General features: G+C 37.3%; 3 protein-coding genes across 4 annotated transcripts; 1 reads left to right on the top strand and 2 right to left on the bottom strand.

The window, feature by feature from the left end:
* Positions 1 to 48: 48 nt before the first annotated feature.
* LOC18603505 (ABC subfamily C protein) lies at positions 49 to 3,009 on the bottom strand. The gene is made up of 4 exons (XM_007035527.3): positions 1,881 to 3,009; positions 1,457 to 1,550; positions 891 to 1,100; positions 49 to 595 (listed from the first exon to the last, which is right to left on the bottom strand). Exons 1-4 carry the CDS (start codon positions 2,969 to 2,971, stop codon positions 437 to 439), a joined length of 1,554 nt encoding a protein of 517 aa, XP_007035589.3. The 5' UTR covers positions 2,972 to 3,009; the 3' UTR covers positions 49 to 436.
* Positions 3,010 to 4,125: 1,116 nt separating this feature from the next.
* LOC18603504 (P-loop containing nucleoside triphosphate hydrolases superfamily protein) lies at positions 4,126 to 8,545 on the top strand. Its single transcript, XM_007035526.3, has one exon. The coding sequence runs from the start codon at positions 4,439 to 4,441 to the stop codon at positions 8,297 to 8,299; it is 3,861 nt and encodes a 1,286-aa protein (XP_007035588.3). The 5' UTR covers positions 4,126 to 4,438; the 3' UTR covers positions 8,300 to 8,545.
* A 347-nt stretch (positions 8,546 to 8,892) lies between these two features.
* PRMT4B (protein arginine methyltransferase 4B) lies at positions 8,893 to 14,159 on the bottom strand. 2 transcript variants are annotated; one of them, XM_007035524.3, is made up of 15 exons: positions 13,745 to 14,159; positions 13,326 to 13,388; positions 12,873 to 12,975; positions 12,629 to 12,772; positions 12,313 to 12,416; positions 12,134 to 12,232; positions 11,980 to 12,049; positions 11,677 to 11,773; positions 11,183 to 11,237; positions 10,605 to 10,688; positions 10,307 to 10,384; positions 9,870 to 9,973; positions 9,610 to 9,782; positions 9,382 to 9,509; positions 8,893 to 9,233 (listed from the first exon to the last, which is right to left on the bottom strand). In XM_007035524.3, exons 1-15 carry the CDS (start codon positions 13,952 to 13,954, stop codon positions 9,150 to 9,152), a joined length of 1,596 nt encoding a protein of 531 aa, XP_007035586.3. In that variant the 5' UTR covers positions 13,955 to 14,159; the 3' UTR covers positions 8,893 to 9,149. The 2 variants fall into 2 exon arrangements, with proteins under 2 accessions (XP_007035586.3, XP_007035585.3); XM_007035523.3 differs by having other exon boundaries at positions 9,382 to 9,533; positions 13,745 to 14,156.
* Between the last annotated feature and the right edge of the window lie 1,639 nt (positions 14,160 to 15,798).

Here is a 15,798-nt window from a genome sequence, read left to right as displayed (position 1 = left end):
ATTAAACTTCAGACATCCCCATAAGTTATCAGAGAATAAGATCTGAAATTCTTGAAGAAGAATTAATTAATCAAATAATCCAATAATTTGTGTTTCAAACTATTCTTCTCGAATGTAAGCACTCAAATGTCATTAAATAAAAACACTGGTAACAAAATTTTTGTGGCAGCATTTCACAGCCACTACAACATGTTGGATAAACACTGGTAACAAAATTTTTGTGGCAGCATTTCACAACCACTACAACATGTTCGCGTGGGTAACTCAATTACTCGCATCTGAAACTTCCCATTAAGAAATAAGTCCGTAACTTGAAGAGAACCAGAAGAGTGATCACATGTTCTTCAACTCCAGTCTTCAGCTCCTGTAAGCATATATCCTCTTCAATTTTTACTCTCTGTGACCAATTGCATCCGTTATTTATATCCTCCATGGTCTATTCTATATTTGCAATGGAGGCACTTTGGTTATCTTTAATCAAAGAGTGCAAAGCCATCTCAACCTCAGCAAATGGTTGACCAGCATAAATCTTAAGCTGCCCCTTCTTAACAACAATTACCTTCTTGGCATGTGATTTTACAGCTTGATAAAGTTCCTGCAGAAGTCACAGGTTTCATTCTCATATCAGTACTGTCTCTGATACGGATTTAGGAAAAATGCACGCACTAAAGAGTTCTTATCCTTTATGACAGCCAATAAAAATTTGCTGGATGTAGTAAGCAACTAAAGCAATTGAGAAGTGTCTATAAACCGGTAAGTAATATTCCCTTTGTGGATTGATAACAAGTAATACCCTATATATTTATTTTATCATGATTCAGTCAAATAAAAACACAGACGTTTATGAAGTTACACAAGCTTGGACTTTCTAAAATCAAATTATTTCTTACTTTTACTGACATCGGAACAACTTCAGCACTGAAATCGCCCAGATCTTCAAAAAAACATTCTAGAAGATAACAGAAGTTATTGGCATCACTGTGGTCCTCAAATGCAACAGTGCATGAAGTTTCACTCTGTTCCTGGCCCTCAGATGAGATTCTTAAGGTAAAAAGTCCTCCGGGTCCTTCATGATCAACACCTCTTCGCATGAGAACAGCCTGGAAACAGTATGTTATCAGTCTGAAGTTTTACAATCCTTGACAAGGGGGAATGAGATTGCAGGGAAGGGGGTGGAGAAATTCGAACAGTCATGAATCCAATAAGGCACCCAACAAGTTACATGATAAAAATTTCAAACAATGAAAATGCTAACACACTTGTGGTATTGAAAACTGGTAGTCAAGTAAAAAGGTGCTTGCATGAGGTTTCATTATTAGTGTCATTTGTTTAAGAGATATGTCTCAAGTCTCAACTTTATTGATCCTCGGACAACTCCTCTAAGATGAACTATGACTATCTTCATGCTATTGAGACAGAATAATTGTTAAAAGAAGTGGAGAAGCGCATTACGTACTAGAACATAAGGAAGATTCAGCCACCACGGATCAGTTTTGATGCTTGATTGGTTATCCTTGACTTTGTTGGCTGGTGGCTTGTTGTAAACTTCTCTGCATATAAAAGGATGCAAGAAAGCATGCTCATCAGATTTGGTTCTAGCTTCCTGGTTCTCTTTTGTAAAGATCTGTGAATTCTAGGTATCCAAATCTCGTGATTTTCTTGATTTCATAACTTCAGTAGACAACCTCTTTTGACTGGATTCTGAACCAGCACTTCAAAATTTAACAAATAAACAAGGATTGTGCAGGACTCAAGAAAACTACATACTCAAACTTTAACTGATTGCAAAAGTCACACATTTATATAGAATTATAAACAAATGGCTTGAAATAAAATTAATGAGTCAAGTATTGAAAAGCATTTCAGGAACATTACCAAACCTCGTATTGTTGTGCACAGCTCCCAGTTCCTCCTCCTCTATCTTCTCAATCTCCTCTCCATCACTTGGCAAGAAATCCAAGTTTTGACTCACTACTCTCTTCCCATCTTCCACCTCCTTAGTCCCTGAACCACTAGTAGCCATACCATTCTCATTCCTTGGTGCGCTACCATCCTTTAAACTGGGAAAACCCTTCACATCACTTCTTGAATTCTTTTCAGAGGCTCTGAATTTAAACTTCTTCTTTATGAACAATTTTTTATCCATCTCTTTTGCATCCTCACCATCCCTTAACTTATCCAAAAAATTTATATACGACCCTGGAATGTTCTCTCTCTTAGAATTCAATTTCTTCTCCAACTTATTCAATCTAGCACCAATCTCCTTTTCAAACCCAATTCTTGCCTTAGAATTCAAACTTTCAGCAATCATATCACCTTCCTCATCACCATTCTTCGTTTCTTTTTCCTCAATTTTTCGAGCTTCCCTAGCCATTGCTCTAATTTCTTTAACTTTTTCTTCGAGTTCAGAGTTATCCCAGGAAAACACATTTCTTGAACTTGATTCAACTTTTCCATTATTTAAAAATTTCCCATGCCAACTTTTTTTCCTCTGAAAGTTCCTATCTTTATCCTGAGAATCTCCATTTCCCGTCACCCAAACAGCAACTAAAGTCTGAAACACAAAAATTCCAACAAAATAAAACCCAAATTTCAAGACGGAATAAGCTGAAATTTTACCAAAATTCCCACTGTTTTCTCCAGCAAAGCCCAACGTCTCAGAAACCTGAAACTCTTCAACTCTATTGGTTTCTTCTAAAACTTCGATTGGCATTTCATCAGAAGGAGGCTCGAAAACGACGACGTCGACTGGCTTATTTTCAGGTGGGGACTTTACGGGGGTTATCGGAATAGTTGGAGTGGAGCAAGGGAAGGGTTTAGTGATGGTTTTAAGGATTTTGGGGCGTAAGCTGTTTTTACGCTTGGTAGGCTTAGAGGGAACTGGAGTGGAAAGAGGGGAAAACAGAAGCGGCTTCAGTGAAAATTTGGGAACGAAAGAGAGAGTCGGGGAGAGGGAGACCGCCCCCGCCATGGCTCGACAGTGGAGCTAGAAGAACAGAGGTGACAGTTGAGAAACCTTTCCATTTCTCTGGCTTTAGTTTTAGTATTTGCAGGCCTCCATTGAAGCCCAAGAAAGGTACGATTTTGGGCCAAAAGCCTTTGTTTTCGGTTTTCGGGTTCGGGTACCATTTCCCTATAGTGGGCCCAATATAAATAAGCCCAACATTTTGGTTAGCGAGTTCGTTGGCCCAAGTCGGATACCTAAAAATATAGGCCCAATGCCTTTGTTTTTGGATTTCAAGTTGGTAATTACCTTATACTTAAGTGGCTTCTAAATGTGTAGGGTCCGAGTTTTTTATGAATATTAATAATCGAGTTCGGGTATTAAATATTAATTTTAAATCAGTTTCCCATAAAATTATGCGTAATTAAATTTTAATACGAATATTATACCCGTCACACCATTCTTATCATTTTATATTTAAAAAAAAAAGAAAGAAAGTAGAAATCTTTTTTAAAACAATGTTGATTAGGTACAACTTATAATTTGTTAAACCTTCACTTCTTTCATCAAAGATGTGAAATTCTTTTATGTTGCATGATCAAAGGAAAATCACAACTCCCACACATGCTTCCTCATCAAAATTGTCATCCCTTAAATGATGGAAAGTCGTTTGTTGTGAATTAACGACAATTTCGAACAAACATTTGTAATTGTCTAAATATTATATTTAAAAGAATCCGAAAATTTGATATCATATAAGAAAGAAATATTATTTAAATACCCTATATTACACAATTGAATAATTCTAACTAAATACACTATTGTATAATAATTTTAATTAAATAATTCATAAAATTATCTTAATATGTACATTAAAACAAATATAAAACAATTTATTATTTATAATTGAGTTCAAACAATAAGTGTCTTAAAATTATTATTAATATCTTATTTAAATATGTTTATAAAGTATCATAATCTTATTTAAAGGAGTCGGATTGTGCGATGTCGTTCTTGAAAATGATAATCTCGAACCAACATGTAATTCTTGCTAAACATAGGGATAGAAATATAATTTGATGGCCTACATATTTTTGTTTGGCCAAGGGGCATGTAACGTGGGGCTATATTAGTGACAGAGAAAAGATGAGACAAAAGTGCAAAACATTGTTCGCGGGTAGTTCCCCAGCCGCCGCTTTGTAATCCTATCTATGGCTCTCTTGGCTTAGCACACTACTCCAAGCACAAGTGGTTGTCTCACTGTCCAAACCAGCTAGCCTCCAAAGGCCAAACCTAAAACCCAACAGTCTCCAACTCAAACACAGACTTAGACATCATCGAAAACAAGACATAAGGGAAGATTACCCAGAGCCACCCGCCGTCTAATCATCAACACAGCCCAAGGAAGAAAAAGCACAAATAAAAAAGCTTATTATCTGCCTAGGTTGGGTATCTTTCTTTTATGCAAAAAACCAAGAGCTCAAGGTCAAGGCCATGGACTCAATGCCCCATGTCTCCTTTTCCACAACAGAAGAGACCCCATCTTCGTCAGCAGCAGCAACAGGTTCTTTACTTATCCGAGCTCCTTTAACTGCTGATTCTGATTCTGAATACGAAACCAACGGCCATGAAACTGCCAGCTCTGTTGGTGGGAGTAGTTTAAATAGTTTTGAGAACAACAGTGAGTTGGGGTCTGAAAGTGAGGAGTTTTTGAGTGGTGAGGAGTTTGAGACTGCTTCTGAGAAGAGAGACCCAGATGAGGAAACCTTAGAGGAAGAGAATGGGATTGGTGAAAGTTACAAAATTTATGTGGCCAACAAAGACGATGACATTGATAGCTTGGAGAATTCAGTAGAAGAGGAGGGAGAGAGTAGTGGTGATGTTGGTTTGGTGGGTGTTTCTAGTTCGAAGCCGGTTGTTCCTATTGCTCAATTGTCAATGGATGATGAAGAGTTTTCTGAAGTGTTGAGTGAGGAGGAAATAGTGACGGAAGTGGAAGATGGAGGGTTTTCTGGTGTGGTTAAGGTTCCTGGTGCTGTTGAAAGTTCACCTAGAATAAAGGTGGCTTTGGGGGTTGAAGAAGGAGAAGGAGAAGAGTCATTGGAGTTGAGAAGTTCTGCTTTTGTTAACCAATACGAGTCGTCTACTCTGGTTAAGGCAGAGATTGAGAATGGTGGTTCGAAAGGGAGCCAAAAAGATGTTTTGGTGGAAATTTCCAAATTGGATGAGGATGTTGAGCATTCTGCTGTTAAAAGCATAGCAACGGAAAACCTGGATGATGAGAGCATCGAGTCAAAACATGGTGATGGTCATGAGTTAGAGAAAAAGAGTTTTGTTGTGGGCAATGATGCCAATCATTCTTCTCAACCTGTGGTGAAACCTGTTGACAAGATTATTGTGTCCAATGTGAAAGAATTGAAAGTTGAGGAAACAGGGGCAGAGGCAGGAGAAATAATGAGTTGCCAAGGTAATGAACGGAGCCATGTTGATGTTATTGAAAGTGGTGCTGTTGATCAAGGTAGTGAAAGCAAGAAACTGGAGAATAGAATTGTTTTGGGAGCTGAGTTGTATGAGCTTTTAGCTGCGAACAGAGATGAATCTAATGACCATGATATTATGATTGCAAATACTGGGAATGTTGGCTTGTTGAAAACAACTGAAGGGGAGCAAATAGGAGACGAATTGATGAGTGATACCAACACCTTTAAATTTGCAGCTTCAATATCAAATTTAGACCACAAAGTTAAACCAGAAGCAGAAGATATAGCTAAGCACGTCTCAGAAAAAGTTCTACGCTCTGATGAAGATGTTGTGCAACTGATATTTGGAAGCTCTGAAACAACCAAACATGTAACAAAAGAAGTAGAGCAAGGATTAACGTCCACTTCTCCTTTGAAGGTAGATTTGGAGGAGGAATTAGAAACATCAAGTCAGCAGATTGTCATGGACTCAGATGAAGAAGTGGAAACAGAGAAGGAGCATGAACTAAAGGAACTATTCAATTCTGCTGCATTGGCTGCTCTTCTGAAAACAGCAACAGGTGCTGAATCAGATGGTGGTGGCCTCACAATCACTTCTAATGGTGGTTCTAGAGTATTCTCTCTCGAGCACCCTGCTCATTCAGGTTCCTCGTTGCATTCTTCAAAAGTTGATCCACCATCAAATATGGCTAATGTCATCTCAAAGGACAGTATAAGTGGTGAAGAAAAGAAGAGATTTGAGAAGTTACAACTCATAAGAGTGAAATTCTTGAGACTGGTAGAGAGACTAGGCCATTCTCCCACTGATCCCATGGTTGCACAGGTCCTGTACAGGCTGGCCCTAGCTTTGGGTAGTCTTTTCAATCAAGAATTCACCCTTGAATCTGCCAAGAGAGCAGCTATGCAGCTTGAAGCAGAAGGTAAAGATGACTTAGATTTTTCTTTGAATATTGTGGTTCTCGGAAAAACTGGAGTGGGAAAGAGTGCAAGCATTAATTCCATTTTATGTGAGCAAAAATCTGGAACTGATGCTTTTGAAGCAGCCACATCTGCTGTGAAGGAGATTGTCGGAACAGTAGATGGAGTTAAGATCAGAATTTTTGATACACCTGGTCTTAGATCTCCTGTGACAGGAGAAGCTACTAATCGCAAACTATTAGCATCTGTAAAGAGGTTTGTAAGGAAGTTCCCACCAGATGTTGTCCTCTATGTTGATCGTTTAGACACACATGACAGAGATCTTACCGATTTGCTATTACTAAAGTCACTAACTGATTCTCTCGGTTCTTCAATATGGCAAAATGCCATTGTAACTCTTACTCATGCTGCATCTGCCTCCCCAGATGGACCATTAGGGGAACCCCTAAGTTATGAAGTCTTTGTTGCTCAAAGGTCCCATGTGGTTCATCGAGCAATCAGCCAAGCAGTTGGTGATATGCGTCTAATGAATCCAAGTATGATGCATCCTGTGGCTCTTGTCGAGAACCATCCATCATGTCAGAGAGACAGAAATGGAGAAAGTTTGCTTCCCAATGGGCAAAGGTGGAGGTCACAGTTGCTACTCTTGTGCTATTCAGTGAAGATTTTATCTGAAGCAAGTTCTTTGTCAAAACCTCAAGCTCCTTTTGATCACCGGAAGCTTTTTGGCATCCGACTTCGTTCTCCTCCTTTACCCTACTTGCTCTCTTCTCTATTGCAATCTCGTTCTCATTTAAAACTACCTACCAATCAGGGTGGTGATGATCTTGACTTGGATATTGAGTTGGGAGACTCAACAAATTCTGATGAAGAAGATTATGATGAATATGACCAGCTCCCACCATTTAAGCCTCTAAGGAAATCTCAGGTTAAAAAACTTAGCAAGGAGCAGAGAAAGGCTTATTGTGAGGAGTATGATTATCGTGTGAAGCTGCTTCAAAAGAAACAATGGAGAGAGGAGGTTAAAAGAATGAGGGAAATTAAGAAGAAAGGGAAAGATGGTGATAATAATTTTGGTTATGTTGGAGATGATGGAGACATTGAAGAAGGGGATAATCCGGCAACTGTACCGGTACCTTTGCCCGACATGGTCCTCCCTCCTTCCTTTGATGGAGACAACCCTACTTACCGGTACCGGTTTCTGGATTCTACATCTGAGCTTCTTATGAGGCCAGTTTTGGACTCACAGGTTTGGGATCATGATATTGGGTACGATGGTGTTAGCCTTGAAAGAAGTCTTGTCATAGCCGGTTGTTTTCCTGGGGCAATTGCTGGTCAAATTTCAAAGGATAAAAAAGAGTTCAGTATCCATTTGGATTCCTCAGTTTGTGCAAAACATGGAGAGAATAAATCTACAATGGCAGGATTCGATATCCAAACTGTTGGAAAACAGCTTGCTTACATCTTCAGGGGCGAAACAAAATTCAGAAATTTCAAAATAAACCAAACAACTGCTGGTTTATCAGTTACTTTCTTAGGTGAAAATGCAGCTACCGGACTTAAGATTGAGGATCAGATTGCAGTCAGAAAGCACCTGGTTTTGGCTGGAAGTGCTGGGGCTATGAAATCTCAAGGTGAAACAGCATATGGAGCCAACATGGAAATCCGCCTAAAGGGTAAGGATTTTCCTCTAGAGCAGAACCAGACCACATTGGGACTGTCTTTGGTGAAGTGGAGGCGTGACCTGGGTCTAATGGCCAACCTACAGTCTCAGTTCTCTATTGGACGTAGTTCATCAATGGCTGTCCGTGTGGGGTTGAACAACAAGCGGAGTGGGCAGATCACTCTCAAAGTAAGCAGCTCAGAGCAATTACAGATAGCACTTGCTTCCGTTCTTCCGATTGCAGCCACCATCTTCAGGATGATCTATCCTGGCTCTGATAGATCCTGGCTCTGAATTTTTGTTTACCATAGCAATTCTAATTCATTTTAGCTACCTAGTAGGTTTTCTGAACTTAACACTTCAATGAAGCAGAACCTACTCTTTACATGGTTATGAGCCAGCTTGTTCATTGTATAAAATAAATTAATATTTCTCTACCGCAGCTGGCCAAATGAATGCAGTTTGATGAGCCTGCGACAGTTTCCAAATCCCTGCTCATCCATAATTTCAACTTCTGGTCGGTTTGCCATTTCCATCTAACTTGCTAACTCCATTCACTCAATGATTTCTGTCATTTCTATACAACCTGTCAATCCTACAAGGCAAATGCTACATAAATTGAAGTACTCTGTTCATTTCCAGCATGCACCAATTACCGAGTTCAGTTGTTCCATAAGCCAAATTACATAATTTCCATGTCATTTTCCTGCAGCTTTTCTGTTTTCTGTTATTTAAGTTGATAGATACCTTAAACAAGTAAAAGTAGAAATATAACGATAGTTGTCAATGTCCAAACTCCTATACAAGTTTAGGCATTTCTGTGAAGAATGATTCCAGTTGTAAGGTTATGTAAATGTGCAAAATCCTACCTGTACTGGAAGATTGGATTCGCCCACTGAACAGGATTTGATTATTAAACTGGTTAAATCATGATAAAATCGTACAAAGATCCCACACAGCCACTCAAATAATAATAGTGAATCACGTTGGTTTCAATATACAGGGATCTGAAACAAATGGTACAAATGACCAGAGGTGTTACACCCTAGCATTTACCAGGGTAAAAGCAAAATTTATGTTACAGACACATGCCCGTTAGAATCCTCGTCACTCTGGAATTTCGAATATTTTTTCACTCAGTAACTTATTGGAGCTGAGCGCCTGAATTTTCTGATGGTTGCTGCAGCAACTCAGGTTCCTCTAAATCCTCAGCGTGGATCGGTATATCCTGTTAAAATGCAAAGAAACAATTATCGTTTATGAATAGCAATGAGATCACCATGCAGGCAGATGATAATTTTTAGATGCACATGCACGTAAAGCACTCCTGAAATTAGCTAAAAACCAAGGCACGTAAATCGGATACAAGCTGATACCTGAGCCTGCAGTAGCTGATGTGGTTGCTGGTCTTGTGCCAATGTGTAGGGTTGTGGCTGCGACATTCTATAATAAGGCTCCTTGAGATCAAGTTTGCATGATGAGGTCTGAAGAATTCCTCCTTGTTCTGCCCCAGGGCCCCACATTTTAGCTATAAGAGTTGAAGCATACCTCATTAGGAGAACAAAACAGCAAATTAAAAACACAGAAACAAGGTCAAAACCAACCTGACAATGTTAGATATATGGTATAACTCTGAGCATTATGGGCAATCATGTGAAGTCGGCCAGTAATTTCTTGCCCAGCCATAACATAAATTGGCTGAGAAAGAACACATCGTATCTGGTACCAGTGGGTTGTAGGTGCACCAGGGGCAGTGGTAAGCCACCTTTGCACAGTACTGTTTAAAAAAGAAAGCAGTTTTAACAGTAGTTAGATTGGATGAAACTGCAAATCCAATGAAAATACAAAAATTGAACATTATTACCTCCCATTAAACAAAACATCAAACCAACAGGCCAAGCCATGAACTCTAGTCCCCACAGATGCTGTGAATTTCAATGGAATATCTATTTCATATAAGTCCTCTTCCTGCAAAAAGGAATTAAGAACATGTTGACTACACATTTACTAATAACCATCAAAAGTAGTCAACTATGTTAAGAGAAAGAAGTTTAAATCAAACAGCCAAAATTTAGTGACAAGTATTGCACCACTCAGAAAAATGGTTTTAATATCCCATGGTCATTAAACTCAAGCTACAAATCTGCAACAAGCTAACACTTAAAAATTGCTTTCACATGTACAGAGTTCAACAAAACAACCAAGAATCAAGATACAACACAAATGGATGTTTATGACATGAAGTTTACTATAAGAGACTAAACAATCAATAACAGGCTCAAGACAATGCCTCGATGATACCTTTACTTCAGTAAAGTCAATTACATGGCACATAGGAGGAGACACCAATAATCTTGGATCAAAAGCATCCACCACAGGCTGTACGAAAGCAAAAGCATTTCATTAAAATTTAGTTGAAACAGAATGAAACAGCAATGGAGTAACCATAAACACATGAAGACCGGTATGGCAGCTGCCAAAGAAATGTTATTGGCAAGTATCAGAAAAACCCAAATGTGAACCCTGCATTCTAATAATGCTTCTATAAAAGTATCAACTTTTCATTCTACAGAAGCATGTGATGGTGTACAAAACAAACCTGAGAGAAGTATCCCTGGAATGCAGACCCATATAAGGGTGTGAGATCTACACCATAATAGTTTTGTTGCTGCCAAAAAAGAGCCTGCAAATTTTCCTGGGTTAGGGGGAAGGAACAGAAAAGGTAGATATAATGCAAAATTAAAAAAGGAACAGCATGGGAAGATTGATAGCAAAACAAGGAATGCAGAAGGAGAGACCATCTGATGCCTATAATTTATAAAATGCACAATGAAAAGAAAACATTGGGGTTGACAGCATTACTATGCATACAATATATCGAATGTTTCAAAAGAGTTTCCAATAGCAAACCATCCTCTTGAAAACTTGTGAAATCTGTAAGGTTCTTTTATTTTCTAAAGCAAAATGCATGAAACAAACAATGGAAGCTCAAAAACAGTATCAAACAAATTATACAGCGACTTTCTATGTAATTCTCTTATAAGACTGGAGGAGGAAAAAAATTCATGCCAACAAGTCATGAGACATTTTAGATCAACTTTCTTCAAAGACTTAAATTTACACATGCATGTATAAAAATGCATACAATACTCCAGCAAAACAATGTCAAATACATACCTTATTTGCAATTTCAACAAATAAATATTCATCACTGAAAGGTGCCATATGAATCCTACAAGAGTAAGATAGCATGAGACTAACTCAAGGAAAAAGACTTAAGCATTTTACAGCTTGATGATCAAAACAAAAATCAATGAAATTAACAACAGGAACACAAGAAAACCCTATGGTACAGATATATGTAGTCAGTGACAATAGTGATATCGTTCCGGCAAAAGAAAAAAGATAAAAGGGGAAAAAACCATATCAAATAAAACAATTAAATTGAACAACCAAGGGGAACAATAGGATGACAGCAATCATAAAACTGCTTATAATTTAAATCAGTTTAGCATGATAATTCATTAAAAAGACTGGCAAAGTAGGACCAAGTAAAATGCAAGTTTTCATAAGTAAAATTCCTAAAAGCATTAGGATGATATTATATGCAAGTCGGAAATCATTTATCAACTGCTTGAGAAAAAAACAGATTTCAATGGAGGACCTTTTACCTTCCAATTGAAGGAAACATTTTCCCATTAGGCACAAGAAACCGATCTCTTGCAATTATGTAGGACTCCAACATTCTTTCATTAACTAATAAGGTGCCTGCAAGTGACCCAAAAACCAATTAAAGACGCTTGCTTCAATCAAAACAAAGCAACAAAAGTTTAAACATCCACAAAATAATTCTAGACATCTTCAAAGCATTTCATTTTTCAAATTCTCACTAAAAATTAAAATTTTCATTGGTATCATGGAATTTTCATCATCACCACATAATGACATAAGCAAAGCCTCACACATCAACATACCCATTGGTTCAGAGATCAGAATATCTGCTTTCTCAGGCAGCTCAACTTCCTCAATTTTACCCTTGATCACCTATATTTTACACGACAAATGAGAAACCAGATCAATCTTGATATTAGAGAGAACACAAAACAACATGACAAGACAAGCACATACAGTAATCCGTTGACCTAATGTGGGGTTCCCAGCAATAAGTTTGCGAGCATATTCTGCCATTTCAGAAGCTTCCACAGCATAAACATGCTTTGCTCCAGCCTAATAGGGAGAAGAAAACAGTAGGGCATCAACCTACAAACCACAGGACATTGTAAAGTAGATCAAAAGGTTAAGAATACCTGTGCAGCAAATAACGACAAAATGCCACTGCCAGCACCAACATCAACTACCACATGACCCGTAAAATCTGCACGGTTCTCAATTACAGCAGCATAGTAGGTTCCTGGAGAAAAATGTAGTTAAGAAATGATCAGCATGTAAAATGTGTGACCTGTAGTAAAAGTTACTTGTCTGGTAACTATGTTTGCATGTTGATCATACATAATGCTATAATATCTCACAGCAGTCAGCTTTGTTAGCATTGTCTACAAAATTCAAAGTGAATATGTAATACAAAATCAAAAGAAACAATGAAACACAGCTTTGTGATATAACCTGTCCTCACATAATCCTGTAACATATTTTGCTGATGTAGCAATTGTCCGTAATAATGGAAATACATTTTGGCAGAAGATGGCTCGATTTTATTATCAAACTTGCTCTTAGAAGCAGAAATCGCTCCATTTGGTAAATGTGTTCCTGGATGAGAGAAAAAAGAAAGAAAGAAATAAGGACAATATAAAAGCCAATAAACAGTCAATTTGTCTGCATGATAATAACCAGGTATCAAAAGTAGCACCTTGAACAACATCTTCCTCCTTCCATTGCTCAAATGCAGAATGGAAGTCCCTGCTCTCTTCCTCATTTCTAAATTCAATGGTGACTCCCCACGAATATGGTCTCTGATTCAAAAGAAATTCTGTCAAAAAATATAACATCTGGCACTGGTTTGACATAATACAGTAATATCATACATATTAAAAGCAAAGATTACGCAAATTTTTGACAAAAAAAATTGCCCAGGACATATACTCCAAATTGCAATAATCCAAGTAATAAGTAGAAAGAAGTAGCTAGGTATAACCAGCAGCTTACCATGGACTTTCATGCATCCAAACCAGAAAAACAACGGAAAAATTTCAAGAAATTAAAAGAATGAATTCATAAGTCATCACCGTTCCTTCTATTGCTAAACTTCCATATGTATCAGGCAAAGAACCTCAAAATATTAAGTTTGAAATGACATTAATACCTCTTTATTGGTTTCAGAACTCTCGGAAACGCAAAGCGATTTAACAGGCCCCAACTTGAAGAGCTGAAAACAACAATAACAAGCAACTCAACCATGTTACACCCTTCAAAGCTGTCAGTAACTAAAAATGTCATTCCAGAGTTGGAAATTTTAATAATCCAAACAAATTTCACGGAGAAGTGAAACTCAAAGCAAACCCAAAGCAAAAAAATCAAAATAAAAGAAAAAAAAAAAGGCAACTCGCTATGCTCTTCTTCAATGCCAAAGAAAAATGTAGTCATTCACTAACCCAAGCTTGTTTCTGATTTAAATTGAAACCAAAAATAAAAAAACTGCCCAAGATTTCCTCTTTCTTTATCTTTCCATCGCATGTCCATTTTCTCAACAATAAAACAACAAACTCTCTCTCTCTCTCTTACCTGAGCGGTTCCAAGATCGACATTGAAGCCATCAATAAATTCCGAACCTTGGCGAAACCGAAGCTCTGCAACTCCACCATCAGCACTGAACCGAGCAATCACCGGCGTATAAGAAGAAGAAGAAGAAACCGATGAAGAAGACAGCTCAGAAACTGCCGCCAAAGTGAACTCCAAGTGTTTATGTTTTAGCCCAGCTGAACCCTCCATCATTATTATACGAAAAAAAAAAGGAAATAGAAATTTAGTGTACCTAATCTATTTCTAAAATTAGGGTTTTTGTTAAAGAAGGTAAATATACATATATATATATATATATATTAAAAGAAAGAGAAGAAAGGGCAAAGCTTGAGCGAGCCGCCACCGAGTGAGAGAAGGAACAAAGACATTCGCTTTAGCTGATTTATGGAGACTGAACTAAAAAACAAAAGCCTGTTTTTTACTTTTTCTTTTTTGGTTTTTGTATTTAGAGGTAGAAGCTGATTGCTCAGAGGGAAGTTTGAGTGTGATTGGTGACGTGTGAGCATCATAGCCGTTGGATTTGTTTTCACTATGGATCCAATAGGAGATTTTAACATTTTCAAGTGAAATCTTAGGGCAAATTTAAAGACAAAATTTTTTAGTGGAATGGGAATTTTTTGTTTTTATTATTATTTTTTTATTTTCACGCTACCAACTTATTTAATCTTATAATTTTTAGAATCAAGTAGAAAATTTTTGACTTGCTACCAAATTATTTGCATTAGGAAATTAATTTCTGATTTTTTTTCTACTTACACTTATACCAAGTTTGCATGTCAAAAATTAGTAAGGTAATTGGTAGATAATCTTTTGATAGTATCAAACAATTATTTAATTTGACGTTGTTTAATTAATATTTTTAGTGATAAAAAACTATGAAGAAAATAAAAATATATATAAGATAAAGGGGAATTTCTTTTATAGATTGAAAGAATGGGTGGAATGAAATTCAATTATTTTTTTGTTTTTATCATTGTTTATTTCATTTGTCCTGCTAATACACTAGCAAAAATTCTTTCCTTCCATTCTTCTATCTATATTAGCTTTTTACATTTTTCTTGTTTTCATCTTTTCTTGGGGAGAGGATGATGCCAAGGCTACCATAGATAAAATTACAGATGGAAGAGAGACATTTTGGCCCAAGAGTGAACAAAGATTGAGGAGATCAGATGACAGAGTAACCAGTTTGCCATTCAAGTTGCTGCTACATTTTGCAATCCATCCTGGACAGAGCATAATCCTTGAGCACAAACATAAAGAATATCAGGGACTGGTAACAGAACATGAATCTCATTTTTCCAACGGATGATTCCATTAGCTCTTCTCATCCAGATGCATGAACTCAACTCAACTCAACTCAACTCAACTCTTTGGTGCAGAGACATTACATCGAATTCCATTCACTTCAAGATTCTATAGAGAACTCGAATTGAGTTAGGAAAGGAGGGAGGAGGTGGAAGAACTGTAATCTCAAAGGCAAAAGATAGTGATCTAAGTTTTGGTTAACAAAAGTGCATTGTGCAGAGCAGTGGTAACAATGGCAATACTCTTACTCTCTCACAAGAATTCAGGGCCAAAGTATGCTAGAAACAGAGAGGCTAGCTCCCTGGACATCAACTTCATTCATATTAATTTAACCAGCAACTTTCTAACCAGCAGTAACATACAAACAATTGCAAGGCATATTTAAGTTTGTTCAGGTCAATTACAACTAAAATAACAATGTCTAGTTCTTGTTCCCTTTGCATTGGTCATCTACAAACAGATTCATACCCACTGAACAGAGACAACCATTAAAATTCATCATTGAAACATTAAATCAGGCAACATCCTATGGTTATTTAAAAATCTAGGTGTGGTGATTACTGATCTTCACAACAGCATTTCCTCTGTTTATCTTCCTAGTGTTCTTTCTGCTCAGCAATCATATATTTGCAAGAATAAGTACAAGCATTTACATTCCAACACAACTAATAAACTCAGGGCCTCAGGTAATCAAACAGTTCATTGAAGGAAGAGTGCTATTATGATTTCAA

This window comes from Theobroma cacao, chromosome 4 (assembly GCF_053813885.1).
Source record: "Theobroma cacao isolate CCN51 chromosome 4, ASM5381388v1, whole genome shotgun sequence".
NCBI lineage: Eukaryota > Viridiplantae > Streptophyta > Magnoliopsida > Malvales > Malvaceae > Theobroma > Theobroma cacao.
This window is presented reverse-complemented; position numbering and strand designations above follow the sequence as displayed.